The 21533-nt window shown below is 34.5% G+C and overlaps 1 protein-coding gene across 1 annotated transcript; it reads right to left on the bottom strand.

Moving 5' to 3' along the window:
- Positions 1-8242: 8242 nt before the first annotated feature.
- Positions 8243-9234, bottom strand: LOC140436110 (uncharacterized). Its single transcript, XM_072524815.1, has 3 exons — positions 8884-9234; positions 8565-8645; positions 8243-8499 (listed from the first exon to the last, which is right to left on the bottom strand). The coding sequence occupies exons 1-3, from the start codon at positions 8957-8959 to the stop codon at positions 8243-8245; spliced, it is 414 nt and encodes a 137-aa protein (XP_072380916.1). The 5' UTR covers positions 8960-9234.
- Positions 9235-21533: the final 12299 nt, after the last annotated feature.

The following is a 21533-nucleotide window of genomic DNA, read 5'->3' as shown; positions in this document are numbered from 1 at the left end:
TGTTCAATATATTTTATTATCTTGTCGTAGGTCTAGTTTGTTTACAATATAAAATTACAATTTATAAAATTATAAAAAGTAACGTGACCAGACTCGTACTTATGTGTGGCTTGATATACTGATTGCCAAAAAACATGCAACACCTAGAAGGACAAATATTTTTTGAAATATTTGTTTATAGAAGAATACATTATAATATTCTTATTATTTGATAACATAACCAAATTTGCAACTTCACTTTCATTAAAAAATTAATAATGAGTAGCTCCTTCTTGGTTTTCTATACACTCAGTTACTCTATGGGCATTGATCGAATTAAGTGATCTGTATAATATTGCAGAATACTCATCCAGATTCTTCTTATGGTATGTCACAGGTCTTCTAAGTTTGCTGGAGGACGTGGCAGTCGATTTAGGTTTCGACCTACCATATCTTATACAAGTTGTCGGTGCAATGCCACACCCACGAATGTGCAAAATGAGCTATAGCAGATATCCGACTTTTAAACTTTCAATTAGTTGCCAAAATTCAGGATATAATGCGATTCATTTTTTTGTACTTCTATTAACAGATGTTAAATTAAAAATTCATGTATTGAAATTATTTTTTCAAAATCCATCATGTATCCTTGAAATAAAAATTTATTAAGAAACCATATTTTCGCTAGTATTTTGAGATTTTTGAATAAAAATTACTAAAAAGATCTGTGCAATTTCAAGTATGTATTTCTGATATACACAGGCTACGATCAATGTTAACACAGAAAATGTCTATCATAGTTCGTATGTATCAGAAATATAAACACTTGAAATGACAAAAAAAAAATCGGTTGCCTGTAAAGTCGGTTTTACGGGCGAAAATTTTACGTGACAACGTCTTTTTCTCGGTAGAATATTTATTGATATGAATATTATTAAATTGCACAATAGGAACAAGGAATTGAATGAAAATAAGAATTTCACAAATTTTAACTATAGAAATATATTTTGTTTACTAAAACATTGTACATGTAAACTTAAACTTAACTAATTTCTATTTGAGTGATTTTGTTGAGGATAGGACGATGATAGGAGAAATATGAAATGAAAGGAAGTGTTTCTGCTGTAATGTGTCTTGAACGCCAAGAACGCTCGAGAAAGACAGAGACACAAGCACGGAAGCACGCACCGATTCAACGCGCCTAATTCTCTAGTACTGCGCGCGCAGCGGACCGATCATGTTTGAGTGGGAGAGAGACGCAAGGCATTCGCCGGTCCGGCGGGCCTCTCTCTCGTTCGGTGACTCACTGTAACAGACGTGAGCGGGCGTTACACTTTTTCATGAATGACTCCGAGCCATAACCTAATTTAAGACGTTGTCACGTCAAAAAACAAATCACGAACTCATAGTAAAGCTCCAATTTCTTGGTTTGATGATGAACTAATAGTAATGCGAGAAAAGCTTTCCACAGTCTAGATAAATGATACAACTCTCATAAATACTGATATTAATCAGAATAATTTAAAAATTAAAATAGATAGTGATACCCAGAAAGCAAAAAACTGGTTTGCACATAATGGGCTAAAGCTAAATGAAGAGAAAAATCAGAATTTGATTTAAATTTTGGAAGTATATCTCAATAAATAGTGTTAAACTATTGCTATTATGAATCTTTCTAGATGATAATTTGGATTGGAGTGCTCATATAGATTACTTAAGTTCTAGACTTGCTACAAGTATATTTTTAATACGCAACTTAGTTTATATGATTCCTAAAAATACTCTTCGAATGTGCTACTTTGAACTAATTCATAGCCATTTACAGTACGGAATAACTGTTTGGGGTAATTCTTCTTACGCAGATCGAATTTTTAAACTACAAAAAAGAGTAGTGAGGATACTTGCAAGAGCAGAGTATAGTGGACACTGTAAACCTTTATTTCTGGATTTAGGTATTATGCCACTATCTTCACTCTATATATATATATATGAGACGCTGATTAAAATTCATGCCACCAAAGGTAAGTTTAACATAAACTCCAACGTCCATGATCACGATACAAGATCTAGAGATGCTATTAGAGCACAACGTTTTAGGTTGACAAAGAGCATAAAAAATTCGACTGATGTCAGTTTGTATAACTTTTCGCCAGATGAAGTAAAAAGTCTTCACTTGTTATCGTTTAAGCTTAAAATCAAATCACACTTTTTGAAACATTGTTTCTATTCAAAAACGGAGTACCTAAGTACAGCTTTTACATTATAGTACTAGTTTGGTCAGCTGAAGTCCGTTTGAAGAGGTCTACCCTCCGGACGCTGGTACTCACGTGAGGCATGGTTATATGTTGCCTGAAGTTAAATCTAATAAAATCTTAAACATCCTTCATTTTTAACAACAATATGTACATTTTTGGCAACTTTAACTTCTGTAAAGGGTTTTACCCTAATATTTTGGTGGCTCAGGCATGTTAACCTGCTTTTAACCTGATGATGGAATTATTATTCCGAAAACGTTTGTTATTTTAATGCAGCCCTTCTAAGGGTTTTTTAAATATACCTACTTACAAAGAATTAAACCTCTTTTTTGTGATACATGGTATACAGCCAGCTGCAGGAATTTATTTTCCTTGTGGAGTTTGTTTGATTGACAGTGTAATTGTAAATAAATAAATTGTAATTGTAAACCTCCTTAAAACTGTAACTATTAACTGCTCACGACATATTTTCCACAACATAAGACGAAAAAACACAAAACATTACAAATTTGAAGAAAAATTTGGACCAATACTGAAGCCAATGCCCCTGACAGCGGCTTCAGCGAGAGTGATGTAGTTCTCTTTAAAATTCATTCGCTCAACTCGGTAAAAACCAAACGTATAAACGGGAATATTTATTTAACGCTCAATATCCTAAAGTGGCTCTCGATAAAAAATTACCGAAGAAATATGCATCTGTGATATATAAACAAACTCTAAAATGTGTTTATTATCGACCTCGGCGACGCAAAAAGATTGAAAATACTTTTTTGATGTTTAAACAGGAAACAAAAATACATGGAAAATATTCTTCGGTGTTTTAACATATACTGGGTGATTTCAATACATATCAGATAATTTAAAAATGCTACAATAGAAACGTTTCCAAATCCAAATAACTTTAGACTAGTACTAGAGGGCCTGCAATAATAAGATTTCACGGCTGGAAATGAAAAAATGTGCTCACGAATCAGCAGTTCATCGTCTTCTTTCAATTTATTATGTGGGATATGTTTTAAATATTATATGGACGTTCATTTTTACACACAAAATTTTGCACATTCCTGTGTGTGGCATTGCACCGACGATGTTCGCTGATCTTGATGGCCACTCCAAAATCTCTATACCAGATTCTTGTATGAACTCCATGGATCCACGGGCAATATGAGGTCTTCTGTTATCCGTTTGAAAGATAAGTAATGACTTTTATGGATGGAAACAGTTTTATTTTGTTACAGCTTACCATGAGTTCGCACTGAGGAAGTTAAGAGGTAGAAATATGCACATCAGCGAATGGTGGTAGGTACCCTGTAACGAAATCAAACTTACTGTCTATTTTATTTTTATTTTACTCTAGTATGAAGTATTAGAAAATCGTTTTCATAAAGGGATTTCTACATAGACGAATTGTGTAGACGTATGACGTGAATACAAATTATAAATCCCAATACTAGTGCATTTCGGTGCATTCGTCGTCTGTTTGTTTTGCAACGTTTGGAAAACACAAATTTGGGCCAAGTCCTGAATTCGATTTCCGAATTATATTCACAATATTTAATATTTCTTTTATTTAAATATTGTTTATATGGGATTCTTCAAAAACATAACCCAACTTACGTCAAATGTTATTAACAATGTAATTTTTATTACAATTAATTGTGATTTAACCAAATATAAACATAATATTTAACTTAAACATGCCTCAAGAAAACAGTTGTAGAACATTCCTTTATTTTAATTTCTTTATACTAAAGCTGATAACGATGTCTGAAATTATCGGAGAAGAATAACAGAAGAAAGAGAAATTAACCTGAATTACGAAAATGATAGCCCAATAAAATATAAATCCGTAAGTGCTGCTCTGTACCTCAATAAATCTGATAATTATCACGGATTGGAAAGCACGTCAAGAACGGTATACAAATGTGGGTATTTCGGTAGCACAACCGAATCCAGGTAGCATAAAATATAAATTGCTTCTTAATATTCAACCTCCGGGCGCTATAAAAGGAAAAATGACAGCCTCAAAATGTCTATCAAGTGACTATTATGCATATTACCAGGGATGTTTCGATTTTTTATTGCAAATGTGTGTTTGGGCATAACAATTAAGATAATTTTGATATGGAAATAGCACATTAAAAGTCTGTATGATTATAAAGTCAAATCTTCTGCTTCATTCCAGGGTTTATTCCATTTGTTGCCTGTTCCGGCGTCAAACTTTGCTTGCTCCCTCTTTTCAAGGGACAACTTATAATTCTTCCTTTCGGTAAACCAAAGTCGCGGCATATCAACAGCAAAACTTACATTTTATTTGCATTATGAGCCAAACGTAGAGAAGGTTTGGAAAGTATTAAACGATACTTCTCTAGTTGCGCAAACTGCTACAGAACTATAGGTTGTTGTTTCAAAGTCCAATTCATTTAACATATTTATCTGTAGCCTCTTCTAAATTATCTGTGATAAGGAAAATGTTATCAAATGGAGATGGTTAAGCTTTTCGCCATCTATTGTTACTCATCTGTGGTCCTAATTGGGCATCTTAAAGGCATACTCTAATGCCGTTATATATAATTTCGGTGACAATGTATCACCTTGCCTTATCCCACGTTTTATTTTTATTAGTCGGGTTTTATCGTGTATCTTAACAGCCATAATGGCACTTTTGTAAATAATGTAAATACGTATAAGCGGATACACAGACGCACTATACGTGAAATCAAATCTTAACTGTCTTTTTCCTTTTATTCCGATATACCTGTACGAGTACTAGAAACCAATTTGCTAAGGATTTATGCTTAGTTGAGGAGATATGTTGTGGAATGCAATTTTAGATTCCCCCTGTCTCTAATTACATCTTTATCAACGTCTGTTTTGCTTTGCAATTAGAAAATTGCATTAGAAATCAAATTTTTTCTCCAATCTTGATGTCACTAGCCCAGTGAAGAGCTTGTATATGTGGTTCAACAGGCTAATAGGTCTATAATTTTCTAGGTCCGTTAGAGCTCTATTTTTATGCAAAAGGATGGTTATAGCATTGTTCCATTCTCTCTCTTTGCTGCACCTCTCTTTGCTGCAAACATAGATTAAACAGTTTCCTTAATTTATTTAATAGTATATCTCCTTCATTACAATACCATCCTCTCCTAGGTCTTTGTTATTTTTCATATTTCTTAATGCTTGTCGAATCTCATGTACCTTTATTTCGGGCATTAGTTTGGAACCTTGTTTCACGATCTTTTTTGAAATGGCTATTTGTATTCCTATTTGATCTTCTCGTCTACTTCCATATGATTCCTCTTAAAACTCTTCGACGACCTGTATTAACTCGTCTCTACGTGATATTATTTCATTTTGCTTGGTTCTTAATTTATGAATTTCGCATTTTCCATTCGTTAGCTTTCTACGTAGAACTTTTAGGCTGTTATTTTCCTCCATACTGCGTTTAATATTATCAGTTTTAAATGTCCTTAAATCTCTCCTGATTGCCTTCGAAACAGTTTTATTCATTTCTCTTAGAGTGTGGCTGTCTACATTCTTATCGCTTCTCATTTGTCATCTTTGATCTAGCAGCGTTTTGGTTTATGGACTTACTTTACTATCTATTTTACTATCTGATTTTCTTTTAGGACAGTACACTCGGTGACTTTCTTGTAAGACGTTTATGATGCAATTATTCAAGTCGTTAAGATCGTTCTCGGAGGTTTCATGCAGCTTATTATTGATATGTGCCTGATATTGGTTGATATCTAATGGGGTTGCCCAGATACCATGAGATTTATTTCAGTAGCTTGGTTCTAAAAGGGCCAAAGTCATAAAACGCTGTTTTTGGGAAACTGCTTTAGAAGATTCTTATACAAAATGATCTACAGTTATTGCTAATATTTTTTATATTGCAACACTGTTTTTTTGTCTTGTCATTCTTACATAGATTACGGAATGTTTGGCATCAGTAAAACTGACCCACATTTGTTTTTTTTATTGGAAATATGACATTGGCCCTTTTAGAATAACAAAAAAATACTCCAAAATGTTACTTTGGCCCAATTAAGGAATAATAACATTGCAATAATTTGAAGAGATTAATGTTTATTTTATAAAAACAGTCACAATCAGTAGGATTACAATGGTAATATTACATCTCATCTACTTGATCGTACTCCTCATCTGCAATAAAATTATCCGTTGCAGATGGTGATGTAGTCAAAGTATTGAGAAACTGAAGGTAATATGGACGACTACTCTCCTCAACGTAAGGTAACATGTCTTTCAGATGTTGTGTTTTATTCGCTGGTATGCCCAATGGTTTATCAGAGATTGGTAACAAACGAGTAGTTTCAGAATTTCTAGTTCTTGTTCTTAATAAGCTCAATGTTTTATAAGGCTCATCGTCGGTAAAGGAGTTTTTGTATTTCATCACGCCAAGATTTTCACTTGAATAGTAAATAAGTCTTATTTTAGACCACACCACTGGTTGTCCTTGAGTATTGGTTTTTGCATGCTGAAATTTGCCAGATAATAATGATTTAAAACAAAGAAATTCTTCTTGCTTCATTTCTTGAACAAAAATTTGTGGTTTTCTGGGTATTAGACGAATAAGGTTAGCCCAGTCTCTAGGAATATCTATCCTGGCAGTAGTAGAATTTTTATTTTTTTCTATTGCAGCATGTATAGTGTCTGCTTCCATGTGAGTGTGTCCGGGTACTAGAAATTTGTGATAAATATCAATCTTCCTTCCTTGGTGTTTGGAATGTTCAATAACGGTAAGAAGCATAACTGATAGTAAAATATTTCGATTTTGCCCAGGGCAGCAGTCGCTATACATAATGATTTTATTTATATGACAGGGAATACTATTTAGGTAGGTGTATAGACAGGAAGCAATTTCTTGTCCACCTCTTTGAGCTATAGTTTCATTTCATAGGTAGCATTTAGCTGAGTTTGTAGTTTCTTGCGTCTCAAAAATGGTAAGGTTCAGAGTCCATAATTTTCTTTTATAGAATGAAATGCTGCTTTTTAAGTAGGGAGTGGGCAAACATTTTTGTAGGTCAAAACTGAATACCACCAAATTTGGATTAAGTTTGCAAGCCAGTCTATCTTTCTTTTTCTCTTTATAAGCAAACTCTGCTAAGTGTTGATGTTGTAATTTTTCACTTTCAAGTTGGGCTCTTTCATTTTCATCTGTAACGGATTTAAGGAGTAAAGAAAACTTATCACAAGTAGTACACGTATCATTATACGGTTTTTTAAAACACAAGTTAAATTCTTCCACGAAAATTTGTCTGTACAGTGATTCGTTTCTAGGTGTTATGTTGTTTTCTTGGCAATACTCACAATATAGCCTTATACATTTTTGAAATAGAAAGATCGGGAGGCAAATATTTGTTTGCAGTTTTCTCTCGAGCGTAGTGACTTTGAAACGAAGGAAACATCAGAATGTGTTGCCTTATTACATCTTTCTCCTCTTCCTTTATTTTTGGATGGTTCGTATGTTTTCCACGACCATCGCTTGAGCAAATATTTGATGTTGAGGAACGCTTTTTGTTCATTATTACCCGAACTTTTTTTAAGGTTACATCTAACGTTGATAAAAACATAACTTGGCAAACCTCAATTCTCTCTGAGTTACAATCTAAATAATATTGCCTGCTATACTTTCTTCTACTTGTTTCATTACGGCCTCTTATTCTTTGTACTGCCTTCTCTCTTTCTTAAATGTGACTGGCAATAAACTGATTTTGAGCTTCCCAAGCAAGATTATAAAATTCACTAAAAATGGTCTGCCTTTCTTCATTTGATAATTTTTCAAAACATTTCTTTAGGCATTGACATGGATTTTTTAATGATTTCTCTGAAATCTTTTTACGTTGAATTGTAACATATTCTTTTCCAAGTGTTTTTATGTTCTTTCTTTTATTCTTTTCCCAATTATTTGGATTACGCTTCCTTTTTCTAATTTGTTCTCCGTCCAGAACTTTTTTTCTTCCTCTTCTATAAGAAGTTTCATTCTAGACAGTCAGCGTATGTTCTGATTCTGCAGTAATATGATTGTCTTTTTGTATTTTACTAGGTTCTGAGTTGTCCGAGTCAGAAGAGTCACTATCATAAGGTTCAAATTCATCACTTGAACTTCCATCAAAAGTCTTAAATCGTTCTGAGTTATCATCTTCTTCTTTATATATCACAGAAGATTTCGACCTCAGTTTATTCTTTATTGTATTTTTCGATGATGATTGTTCAGTTGTTATATCTTGTAATTTATTGTCTGAAACAAAGAGAGCAAAAAATTAATTATCTGAAACAAAGAACTATTTACATTGGTTTATCTACCTGGCGAAATGCTTAGTCCAGGATCATAGTTTTCTTGTAAAACAGTCGAATCATCCTGTTTTGGAGGCAGCGGCACATTATCTAAAATTTAAATAAAAATTGTTATTAAATTGCACTAAGTGATTTGAAAATAAGATTTATAGGACTGAAATGTCTTAGCATAAGTTACTAATATTCATACAGTCGGCCTAGTCACTAAATTTGTCCTACATGGTACATTTTTTGAGTATACAATTTTTTACTTAGTTATCATTTCGTCCTTACATCTAAATCTTGTAATATTACCAATTTTTAAAATAAAGTTAACCTATTTACTTACCGGCTTGTTTATTTGCTTCCATTTTGTCTAACTTACACAAGTTAACAAGTTTCTTTCCACGGTATAACTGCTCCATCACTTTTTGTATTTTAAAACACACACTCAGAGGCCTCAGAGCCACTGTCGATTTTTTAATACAAAGATTAGGTACTACTTTTGCACTCACGATAATGTGTATAGACAGAAACCTAACCTAGAAATAAGGGGCCAATGTCAAATCAAATCGAAGAAGGTTTTGTTAAAAAAGGGCCAATGTCAACATTGGCCTGTATAGAAATAAAATTTTTAGAAGCATTGAGGCTGAAGTCTACATTGGTCCTTTTTGCTTTAAAAATTAGTGTTGATTAGAGATTGACATTGGCCAAAAGTAATGCTGTAAGTCTGTTGCTACTCTATCTAGACATTGGCCCTTTTTACACAGTGTTGTTTATTTGAAATCTAAGACAAAAATGCACTTATGCCAAACAGTCTAAAATTGCCATTGGCCCTTTTAGAACCAAGCTACTGATTTTTAATCATAATGTTCCTTTCTCTTTTTATGTTGATTTGGACTCTCGCTCATATCATTCTGTGGTCACTGCTTGTGGTGAACTTGTTGAGTACTGTTAAATCTTTATTTATTTGTTTTTTGTCACTTATGACTTATGATGTAGTCGATTTCGTTCCTTGTTATACCATTTGGACTTTCCCAGGTCCATCTTCTGTGTATCTTTTTATGAAAGAAGCTATTCATATTGGAATAAATTATTCCGAAGTAGGAATCCTAGTAGCACGAATTTTCCCAAGGATGTTTCTAGCTCTGCTTCTTTTACACCTATTTTTGCGTTGAAATCGCCACATAAAATTGTGAATTGAGTACGAAAGTCATTAAGCGCAGTAGATATATCGTCATAAAATATTTAAATTTCTTCGTCTATATGGTCTGTTGTTGGTAAAAGGTAAAAACAGTTGAGTAAGTAAAAACCCCCCAATAACCTTTTTTTTGGAAAATCCCCAAAAACCCTTAAAAACCAGTTTTTCGGGTTTTTGAGGGTGGCTCCACATCGGAAAAATCTGGAAAAAAATTATATAAGATAGATTTATTTTTTGATAAAATACAAAAAATTAAAAAAATTACACCTGCAGACATTTCAAAAAGAAGTTATACGATTTTTCCGAAAAAAATGCATTTTTAGCTTATGTACACTCAACCTATGGGTTTATAAAAAATAGACAAGTTTTTTAAAAGCCTCAACCACACAAGTGAATTTTAGAAATTTTATGAACTGATTGCAAGCCACCGAAAAAAAAAATAATAAAAACGTAAAAATGACGTTTTGGGGGTTATGGGGAGAGGGGAAGGGTGGCGTGTTTAAAATTTCATAGAACGTAAATAAATGAACAAAATTTATTTCTGGGAGTGGGGGCATTTTCTCTCTTAATAGCGAGTACCCTTTTATAATACAAATATTTAACCAACAGTACCTAGATATTTCCGAGTCCGATTCTGTGTAGTCGTAAGTTCTTGGGATCCCTGATACATTTTAATTACAGTTTATAATTGTGCTTTGATTATAGAGGGACGAGGGGCGTGATTCTACCAAATTTATTAAACCGAGTAATTTTTTTTATTTTGTGCAGTTTCGTGATTTTTACTTTTACTTACTCTGCTCTGATTCTCGGTATCGACAATTGTAATTATCGTAATAGTGGAACGTCTATAATAAGAATCATTTATTAAATATACGCTTTCTGCAAGCCAGTTTTGTTACGAAAATTATCGTTCTTTAACAGTTGAAGGTTTAATAGCGTCTGCGTAATTTTTTTGATAGTTCAGAGAAGTGAAATAAGTGTTGGGTTAAAATCCTGTATGGTGTTGACGCTACAATTCGATAATATTTCCACGAACAGAATTATAAACTATAACTAAATTGGATTATGGTGCTGTTGTCTACAACTCAGCCAAAGATTCACTGTTAAAAGTGCCAGATCCGGTACATAATTCAGCAATTAGAATTGCACTGGAAGCACACTACACAAGCTTAGTTCTAAGTATGTATATTAAATCAGGCGAACCATCCCTTCAACTCGGGAGAGAATACGTCATATATGCCACAAGAGTATCAGCTAACCCAGAGATGCATCTTTATAAAAACACATTTACAGATAGATTTAAAGCAATGTTTCAGAGTTTAGACACAATAATTCCACCCACTTACAATATTTCAAAAGTCAGCCAGCACATGTTACCATAGACCATTGCTCTCCCTGATTGTAATACAAACCTTTCTGCATTCAAGAAATGTAAGACACCAGCCAAAATTTTCAAACAGAAATCACTAGAGATATTAAATGGTTTTAATGATTACATCCTTATTTTCGCCAGATCTGCAAACCGAGTAGGAGTAGGAGCGGCTGTCACAGATTCAGTTCCTATCAGTGTCCTCCCCAAACCTCCATCAGATACTCTCTAATCATTAATGATTCCCTGAATGCATTAACAGACCTAAAGCAATTGTACCCCAAACATCCCGACCTGCTTTTAATTAAAGCCGAACTCTTAACATGCCAACAAAAGCAAAGATTAGTTCCTCTGGCTACCTTCACATTGCGAAATAAATCTAATGATAAAGCTGACATATTAGCAAAAAATGCAAGTGAGAATCAGTTAACAGACATCATAACTACCTGTGGTCATACTGATTTAAAGTAATATTTTAAGAACAAAATCATGACCAAATGGCAAATAAATTGGAATAATTCAAACTCTACATTAAGAACTATCAAACAAAATATGTTGCCGTGGAATTTTTTTACTAAGAGAAGAGACCAAGTGATCATATCCAGATTGCGACTTGGACATACAAAGATAACCCATGATTTTATATTTATATTTTATATTTTATATAAAGAAACCTCCTCCGACGTGTTATATGTGTGATAGTGAACTAACAGTGCAACAAATATTAATAGATTGTCCTCGCTATGTATTAGAACGACAACAACAGTTACCTAATACCTTTAAAGAATGTTTAAGTGAAAACAATACATCTAAAATTCTCAATTTTTTACGTGTAATAGGACAAAGTAACCAAACTTGATATTAAGTTTGTGTTTCTCTTTCACATTTCATGTAAATACAGTTCAGTGCTAATAACACTTTGTGGTTGAAGCAAATTGTAAATAAATAAATAAAAAAGAATTATAAACAACGTGTATAAACAGTACAACATATGTAACAAAAGTTTTCGGAACAAATTCCTTGTCTGATAATTAATCTTAAATAGCTTCACATCTAGCCGCTATTGGATGGTTTTCAAACTTGTCATATATTTTTTTAAGCCCTTTTCTCTATTCGGATTGCCGAATATAGACCTCTCCTAATTCTCGCCATTCATCTCTGTTGTTTGTCAGACGTTTCCACATTGGTCCTGCAGTTGTTTTAATATCGTTGCTCCAGCGCATTTGCGGTCTTCCTCGTGGTCTTTTGGCTTCATATCGCCGCCAATTCCCGATTTCTTTATTCCATCGCCCATCCTTAAGACGTTCGTTATGTCCAGCTCATTTCAGTTTAGCTGCTTGTTCGACAGCATCTTTTACTTTTGTTCTATTACGAATGTCTTCATTGGTTTTATGGTCTTTGAGTGAGATACCCAGCATCTGTCGTTCCATAGCTCTCTGAGTTTTTCTGATCTTCTCCATGTTTATTTTAGTGAATGTCCAGGTTTGAGCTCCATATGTAAGCGCAGGTAGGATACAAGAATTAAACACTTTGGTTCGCAGTCTTTGAGGTATATTTTTATTTTTAAGTATAAATGAGAGTCTTCCAAATGCTGCCCATCCCATTTTTACACGTCTGCGAAATAAGCAGACGTGTAAAAACTTATCATATGTCATATCATATTTGAATATTAAAAAAAACTATGGCGAACAAACTGGATATTTTAAAATATATATACAATTTAGTTGGATGGTTGCGAAAACGTGAAATTGTAAATTTATTGAAGGCCAAACTGTCACAGTTTCGACCATTTATAAAAACATAGCTGAATGCGAATAAAGTAATCCATGTGTAAATCATTTAAGATGAAAACAAAGATGGATAACACAAGAAATACAAAGATTCATGGACCAGAGAAGAGGTCAGAAATTAAGATAAAAACGAATACAAAAAAAACGAATACAAAAGAATTCCCGCAATAATCAAACAGAAGCTAAGACACGTGAAAACATAATTTCATAGAAAAAAAATGTAATGAAATTGAACACTATGGAAAAAAAAACACGATACATTTCACTTGCACAAGAAATTAACGGAAATTCAGAGAAATTAAGAGATCGCCGGAAACAAACGTAAACTACTATTCCAATGTTTAGAAGACAAAAACGAACAAAAAATTTGATATAAATTAATAGTTAAAAGAACGGAAAAACTACATTTTTGAATTACTTGAAGATGAAAGAGTAGAGTATTATACCTACAAAGATTGCCATAACAGGTCCATATATAACAGAAAGTAAGGTAACAGAGCAAAAAATGGAAAAGCACTTGGTCCGATGAAGTGAGATGGTTGGTTTGGAGAAATCCCAGTTTGAAAGCTATCCATAATGAAGGATCTTCCCTACTGAGTCATGCCGTTCTTTATATTCAGTTGCAACAAATATCTGGCAGTCCCCGGTAAGATGTTGGATGCTTTCTTGGGCTGGACATCCATATCGGCATTTGTGTTTTTGGACCCGAGGGTCTTCGACGATATACTTAAGGTAATTTTTGGTTAGTATAACCTGATCCTGAGTGCCAAGTAATAAACCGTCTGTTTCAGGGAACATCTTTCCTGATGTGAACTAATAGTTCGACGCTATATTGTCGACATAGTCTTGACTGACACCATCCAGGTGCGCATTTTTTCGTTCTTTGGAAGATGGTTTATGCACATTTCTGGTTCCCTCAATTTGATCGGTGTTGTGTCATCAACTGAGCAAATCGCGAGATATAGAGTAGATGTCTCGGCCTGCATGTGAAAATAAGTTAAATTAGTAATCTGTTTTTCTAGTTGCTCACTTATATTAATAAGTCCTGCTTCCTCCTAAATACCGCGGTAATGTCGCTCTTCCTAGTGCAGGTGTTTCGGGAAGGTGTTTTTGTGCCTTTGTGAGGTGTGTTCGTTCTTTTTGCTGAAGAGTTTCTATATCTGTTTTAGTCTACTTAATAACACCAAATGAATAGCTAAGCCCGGAAAAGGCGTAGATGTAATGCTTTAAACAAATTTTTACTATTAAGATGTGAACGAAGCAGCTGTTTTACCTTTCGTATGAACTCGGAAGTTAATTCGATTTTCAAATATTTATAGTCAATTTTCAGCGCTTGCTTTACTCCTAGATATTTATACATATCATTTTCACACATATCCTCAATGTTTTGGCTATTTTGCACATCGAATCCTCCAGGCTGATTCTTTCCTCTGACTATATTCAAAACACGACACTTGTCTAGCCCGAAGTGCATACTACTATCAGATTAGAGAATGTTTTTACAGTTTTTAGCATCTGATTATTGTGGTTTCAAATGTAATCCATTACTTTCAAATCATTCATATACAACAGATGATTAAGCTTCTCCACTACAGTATTGTTGTTTTTAATGCTAAAACCTGAGTCATTGGAGTTCAATACCTGGGATAGTGGGTTCATCGCTAGACAGAACCATAAAGGACTCGACGGGTCTCTTTGGAGTAGGCCGCGGGTAATTGCGATATTTTCCGTTTTGATATTGTTTTAACCAGGTATTTGGAAGTGAATTTTAGTCTCCTAGTGGGCAATAGAAAACGCTTTAGTCAACAACCGGATCGACTCCAGGTACAGAATATTAATACATAATAATTAAGAATAAGCTGAAATGATAGTGACGTTGGGTAATGGAATTGAAACAAGACCAGTAAAAATCAACCGAGGACTAAGACAAGGCGACACAATATCTCCAAAATTATTTACAGCTGCCCTAGAAGATATCTTTAAGTCAATAGACTGGGAAAATAAGGGAATCCCTATTAACGGAAGATACTCGAACCATCTTAGATACGCAGATGATGTAGTTCTAATAGCCAACACGTGGAATGCACTGAATACGATGATTAAGGAGCTACACATAGGATCCCTAAAAAAAGGACTGAAAATGAATTTCAGCAAAACTAAACTAATGTCAAACAAAAATGACAAACCTATGATAAACATCGAAGGGACAAAAAGATGAATATACATATCTGGGTCAAAATAACAAGGTAAGCAAAGAAAATCAGACTACCGAAATAAGCAGATGTGTAAAAATGGGATGGACAGCATTCGGAAGACTCTCATACGTACTTAAAAATAAAAATATACCTCAAAGACTGCGAACCAAAGTATTTAATTCCTGTATCCTACCTGTACTTACATATGGAGCTCAAACCTGGACATTCACTAAAATAAACATGGAGAAGATCAGAAAAACTCAGAGAGCTGTGGAACGACAGATGCTGGGTATCTCACTCAAAGACCATAAAACTAATGAAAACATTCGTAATAGAACAAAAGTAAAAGATGCTGTCAAACTGCACTCATGATACTCCAAAACTTCTTAATCTAAAAGATTTCAACTGCGTCTGGTCCAGGAGATTTCAATTTATGAAGCTCTTTGATAATATTTAAAACTTCAGTTGTGAAGGGTATGTAGGGGTAGTAACGTAATGTTGACAATTGTGCATCGTATCTTCTATCCATTCAGCATTAGTGTTAAGAACAACTGGTGTTATTATTATTATATTATTAATTATATGAATACTTTTGAATAGCTTTTTGTCGCTATTCAAACGGCTAAATTGATGATATACAATAATTATTTTTTTGATATTATTCTACAACAGACTACAAGACCTTATACTAGTTTTCTTGACCAAAAATATGCATTTTTAAGTGCGCTCAAGCAGCCGCAGGTTTGCACGTTCTGACAAGCTTAGTATTCTTAAGAAAATCACACTGATTTCTATGAGCAACGGCTAGATTGTTATATTCTTCAATTTTAATAGATACAAACCAAAAGTGCTTTATTAGTATTCACAGTAAAGCGGATTTTATCTAAAGACGATTGTCGGATACTTCCTGTTCTGTACCTTCAAAGACGAACGGTAGTTAATAATCTCTCTGCGGTTTATAATGCTTTCTTTGATATACGGTACCTGCATACTTTTTAAAAATGAGTGCTTTTAAGGGAAGACCTAAGTGGATAAGCGTGTTATGTCACAAAAAAACTTTGGAGAAAACGGCAATAAACAGTTTTGGTTTGGAACTTTTTAAATTAATTTTTTATTTCGATTTATGTCACTTGGTATAACAATTTTATTAAATAAGTATAAAACTGATATGAATTAATAAATATATGGATAAAAGTGCCAAGTATGCTAAGTTACTTTTTATTAATACTATCACTGTATAAAAATAGTATAAAATTCGGCTTCTTCTAAGTTTTTCTTTTTTTCTTGTGATTGGGTATGTTTTTTTAAACTCTATTGTCATAAGTAGCGCCCTCTATCAGTTACATCAAAGTGTGCATCAAATTATAATTTCTCATAATTAAAAGTACCCAGTTGTAAATTTTTATACATAAATGTTTACAAATATGAAAGTTATAGCGAAAAATAAAATTCTAATTTTGCACTTTAACACCCTGTATCTTTCTTAATATCAACATTTTATTAAAGCAATTTGGCTTAAATCGTTATATTTTAAAGTGCAGAATCTACGGTTTTTGTTTGTACAATTACTTAAATAATAATTATTTAAATAACAATCTATCTATCTCGGTTCCCCTTCCAGAAACTCTCGAAAATGTCTTACCCATTATAAAGGTATCCTCTTTGTTGGTAAGCAAGTTGGCACCATTATCATTACAGAGGTTGTTTCTCCGCTAGAATTATTTTTTTATAATGTTTATACGGTGATAGAACTTTCTTGTTTATCCTTAACTCTTATGGCTTTCGTTGTTCTAATATACCGTTTTTTGATCCTCGTTTCTTTTATCGGTGTACGCGTTTCTTTTCCTATCTAGGCGGTTATGTCCTCAATGATTATTTTAATATCGTTTTTGGCACAGGTATCATATGCTTGCTCTTTTAAGGTCTTCGTAGAAATGCGATTTAATTTCTTCGTCTTTTTCCTAGCTTGGCGCATGAAAATTGATCAGGCATACCTACGTTGAAAAATTTACCTTATATGCGAAGGATACAAAGTGGTCGTATAAACACTGAATATATAACATTTTTATATGAACATTTTACCACTAACTTGGCGTCCATTATAATTTTTTTGAGGATAACTAACTACACGTAAATATGAAATTAATTCTTCTTCTTCATACGGTTAGCTAAGAATGTAAATAATAGAGCAGAACCCCTTCCATTAAAATATAATTGAACGTTTATGAAACCCTAAGATTTAAAGCAACAAGCAAAAGCAAAAACGTCATGGTTGACGGCGAGCCCTCAGGCTCAGAAAACAAATGATAAACTGTACTTACGCTCTGCTTCTCGTGCCCCGTGAAGCTACGTAATACGGGCTATACAGCCAGGGTTGAAGTACACTGGAGAAGAATAAAGAAGAAGAAAAGAAGATGATGACCGCGAGTCAGTGACTCCATCCCTAAGTTCAAGGCAATATCTCTTCTCTCCGCTGTGTTGGAGCGTTGGGCTTAAGAAAGCAGAAGTTCCCAAACTATCTGTACCTTAATTTAAATAATATTTTTTTATGCAAATATTAACACATTATATTATAATTATAACAACTAAATAATAATTTAATTAAAATAAATAAATATATAATAAATGTGAATATATTTCTGTTATATACTCTTATTATTATTTCATTTTCTCAAAACTTTTATTTCGTTTAATAAACGTTCAACGATGATTTATTCTGATTCAGTTCATTTTATTATCTTTTTTTATATTTATACAATTACCAAGAAAAACAGTAATTAGGCTGTGAAATTTAAAGGTTTTCTGTAGACTCTATAATGTCCAGAGAATATCGTTTTTTTTTTCTTGACAAACTTACTGTAAACAGAGTTTGTTTTGGAAATATAACGCAACGATTGGCTTATTTGTTGGTAAACCCAGGGAATTTGTTCAGTGGTAGCGTGCTGTGGCCGAAAGCCAAACTGGTGATGAGGTTTGTCAAATAAAATTGACTTTATTCTAGATAATGGCAGTTTTTCCAATATTTTAGACATAATAGGGAGCAGGATAATAGGTCTATAGGACTTTACTTCCTCCAAGGATTTTCCGGGTTTTGGATTTAAAATTATTTGGGCTAATTTCCAAACTAGAGGAAAATTTCATATTCTTAATACGGTTTTATACAGTTGTGTAAGATGAAGTAGGGCTTTTCTTGGTAATTTCCTTAAGATTCTTACGGAAGTTAGTTCATACCCTCGGGATTTTGGATTTCATTATCTATATAATACGTTTATCTAAAGGAAAAGGCTTTTTTTTCGTCTTTATAGAGGGGGGGGTCTGGAATCTTCAAAGGACATCTCAGTCCAGGACGCCGCCTGACTGACCTTAGTGCAGGATTCGTTCTTCGTACACCCGGCGATAGTTCCCGAGGTACTTCAGAATGCCCTCTCGTCGCCGAGTCTACGCCGAACGCCTTCCTGCTAAACCAGACCCTCCTCTGTCATCCAGCGATCCGGAAGCGGAATGGCCTCTGTAAGGCTGGCATCACTTCCGAAGCACTACCTTAATTCATCCATTCTCCATTCATACACATCCACACTCCATTCATCAGCAAGGAGGCTCCCGTTCTCGTTTCAGGTAGCGCGTAGAAGACCCTCATCGCTCCTAGTACGGCATCATTCCCAGACGGGCATTTTCTCCTTCCCCACATTCTGACGCACGCCTATCTAACTCATATAGTGTGACCCACTTCTCTAGCTTCAACTTCCAGCATCTTTCACTCTTACCTTTGCCGTTGGTCCAGCTTCTTCTTCTTGGTTCTTCCTCTTTCTTATTCTTGATCACTGCACGGATATAACTGTGTATGTTGGTCCAACCTGATTTATTTTCGATCATTCTGCTGCAATCTAACATCGTTTATGTCACAGTTTTCGAGTATCCACAGTATAGGCATTCATCTGTGTCAGCCTTTCCGAACCTATAGAGGTAGGCCCTAAAACACCCGTGTCCTGTAAGCACCTGCGTCAGGAAATAAGGCTGAAAAACCGAAAAAGATGATCAGTAAAAATTGCGGCTTTTCCTCTATTGCTTTTTGCCCATGCTCCATCTTCAGAACAGATCGGAGGGTTGGAGAATTGAGGACGTTCTATTGGCCTGGTTGCTTTTTAGAGAGAATACTCGGTAGCTTCTGTAGGCGAAAGATGACTTTAAAGTAAAACTGACACGTAAATACTTCATTAGGTGGCGTTCTGTATTATGCAATAAAAATGTTTCGTTGAACACGTGTTCAAGAGTGCTAAAGTACTACGTTTGGTCAATTTCTTTATGGATCTGAAACTTGGAAAATAAACGTCAACAATCTAAATAGATTGAAAGCAATCGAGTTGTGTTAGTGTAATTGTTGTTATCGTTGTATGTTCAAATTCACGTGAACAGCACACATATCCAACGAATATGTGCTAGAAATCATGTACAAGAATACCAATCAAAATCAAAAAACTCCAATACATCGGTCATATAATGCGGGGACCTAAATATTGCTTACTCCGTTTGATCATTTAGAGAAGAAAAGAACTCCCCTGACTGCGTAACATTAGACCATAGACAGACAGGTGAAACCTCCGACGAATTGTTTTATGTAACTACAGACCGAGAAGCATTCCAGCAGCTTGGTAACATGATGATAGCCAACGCTTAAAAACAGACATGACACACAACGAAGAAGATAAAAAAGGAAAGGAGAACAAAAAATGCATTTAAATTCGGGAGATATCTTCTTTGATATTGATATCCCATTAAAGTTAAGTTCGTATGACTTTCTAGATAAGGTCTGATGTTACGGTTTTCGAGCACTCCTAACATATAATGAATATTTACGTAGCCCTCCTAAGTTCGGCGATGACTTGTATAATTTTTAGAAATAAAAATCGCGTTCCGGCTTAGGATACCAGTATCTCAAATGCCGCCACATATTCTGAGAATAACATATGACCTATTGAAAAAATATATGACGTTTGACGTGAAATGCGACATTTTGACATAAAACACGACATTTGACATAAAACAAGAACTTTTATATGACGTTTTTGACATAATTCATAACGTTTGATGTAAGAAGTGACATTTCACGTGTAGTCTTAACATAATACAAGATTTTATTTTATTTATCGTATGGCATACAATAAGTACACATAATTAAAAATCAATATAAAACGTTACATAGAGTATTACAAACGAACATCTAATGTATTATTAATATAATGTAAAACATTTTCGGTCGCATTCAGGAACTCATCGAAAACTCCAGGGAATCGCCTTCGGGGGCATTCTTCAACAATGTGACGGACAGTCTGTCGTTGCGCACCACAGTCACACTCAGGAGTAAGGACTTTTCCCCATTTATATAAGCTGTCAGCACATCTACCGCTGGTTGTTCTTATTCTGTTTAGCGTTGTCCATGTATTGCGGGTCAGTTTAAAGCCTGGTGGTTTCTGATCGGTACAGGCCATTTGGTGTGCTTGCTGTGGTGAGTCGCTCTCCCATTGTCTTGTCCAGGCGTTGGAGAGATTGAAATGTTCCTGATGTAAGGAGTTGGCTCTTAGCAATGGAGGATATCTGGAGCGCAGTCTGTTTATTTCGGTATAAGCTTATCATGGTGGATGGATAGCTGATGGTTAGCCTCGATTTTTTGATATTCTCTGAGAAGACAATGACCTCTTCGCAGTTTCGGCGGTGCAATGTGACTCAGAATGGGAAGCCGATAGTTCGGTGTGGGTCTAATTGTACCTGAGATTATTCGCATTGTCTGGTTTAATTGGGTGTCAATAATCTTCGTGTGTTTGCTATTGAGCCATACCGGGAAGCATATTCAGCCACCGAGTATACAAGTCCGAGAGCGGATGATCTGAGTACGGAGGCTGAAGACCCCCATGTAGTGCCACATAGCTTTTGGACGATATTATTTCTCGTTTTCAGTTTTGCTGCCGTTCTTTGCAGGTGTTCTTTAAAACTTAATGTTCTGTCCAGAGTCATTCCAAGATATTTTAGTGTTGAGTTATGAGTGAGCAGTCTGTTTTCAAAGTTAATGGAGAGTTTTCTGTTGACTTGGACATTATCCAGATGGAAACAGCACACTTCGATTTTCTTTGCATTGGGCCGTAGCCTCCCATTTGCGAAAGTATTCTCACATAACGACAAGATCATCCGTTATTATTGTTTCTGTAATATCCATGTTATTATATCTTGCTGCAATGGCTCAATCGTCAGCGTAGCCAAATTTCTACCAAGTTGTCCTAGGTAGGTCTGCGATGTATAAACTAAACAGTAAGGGTACCAAAACAGATCCCTGTGGCAGTTCATTGCTGAGTTTTATTTGGACACTTAAAATTGCCCATTTTGACTTGAAAAGGTCTATCGGTGAGCATGCTATCAATGAGTTTAGTTACCTTTTGACACGGGATGGCACGG

This window comes from Diabrotica undecimpunctata, chromosome 3 (genome assembly GCF_040954645.1).
Source record: "Diabrotica undecimpunctata isolate CICGRU chromosome 3, icDiaUnde3, whole genome shotgun sequence".
Lineage (NCBI taxonomy): Eukaryota > Metazoa > Arthropoda > Insecta > Coleoptera > Chrysomelidae > Diabrotica > Diabrotica undecimpunctata.
Note: the sequence above shows the minus strand (reverse complement) of the source record. Positions and strands in the feature narration are given on the sequence as shown.

What these genes read in the sequence shown, in the direction of transcription:
- LOC140436110 (XM_072524815.1), bottom strand. Translation starts at nt 8,959, where the DNA reads ATGGAGCAGTTATACCGTGGAAAGAAACTTGTTAACTTGTGTAAGTTA. An exon ending in GGAAGCAAATAAACAAGCCG is followed by an intron (nt 8,646 to 8,883) that starts GTAAGTAAATAG and finishes TTTAAATTTTAG; the next exon opens with ATAATGTGCCGCTGCCTCCA. An exon ending in TGGACTAAGCATTTCGCCAG is followed by an intron (nt 8,500 to 8,564) that starts GTAGATAAACCA and finishes TCTTTGTTTCAG; the next exon opens with ACAATAAATTACAAGATATA.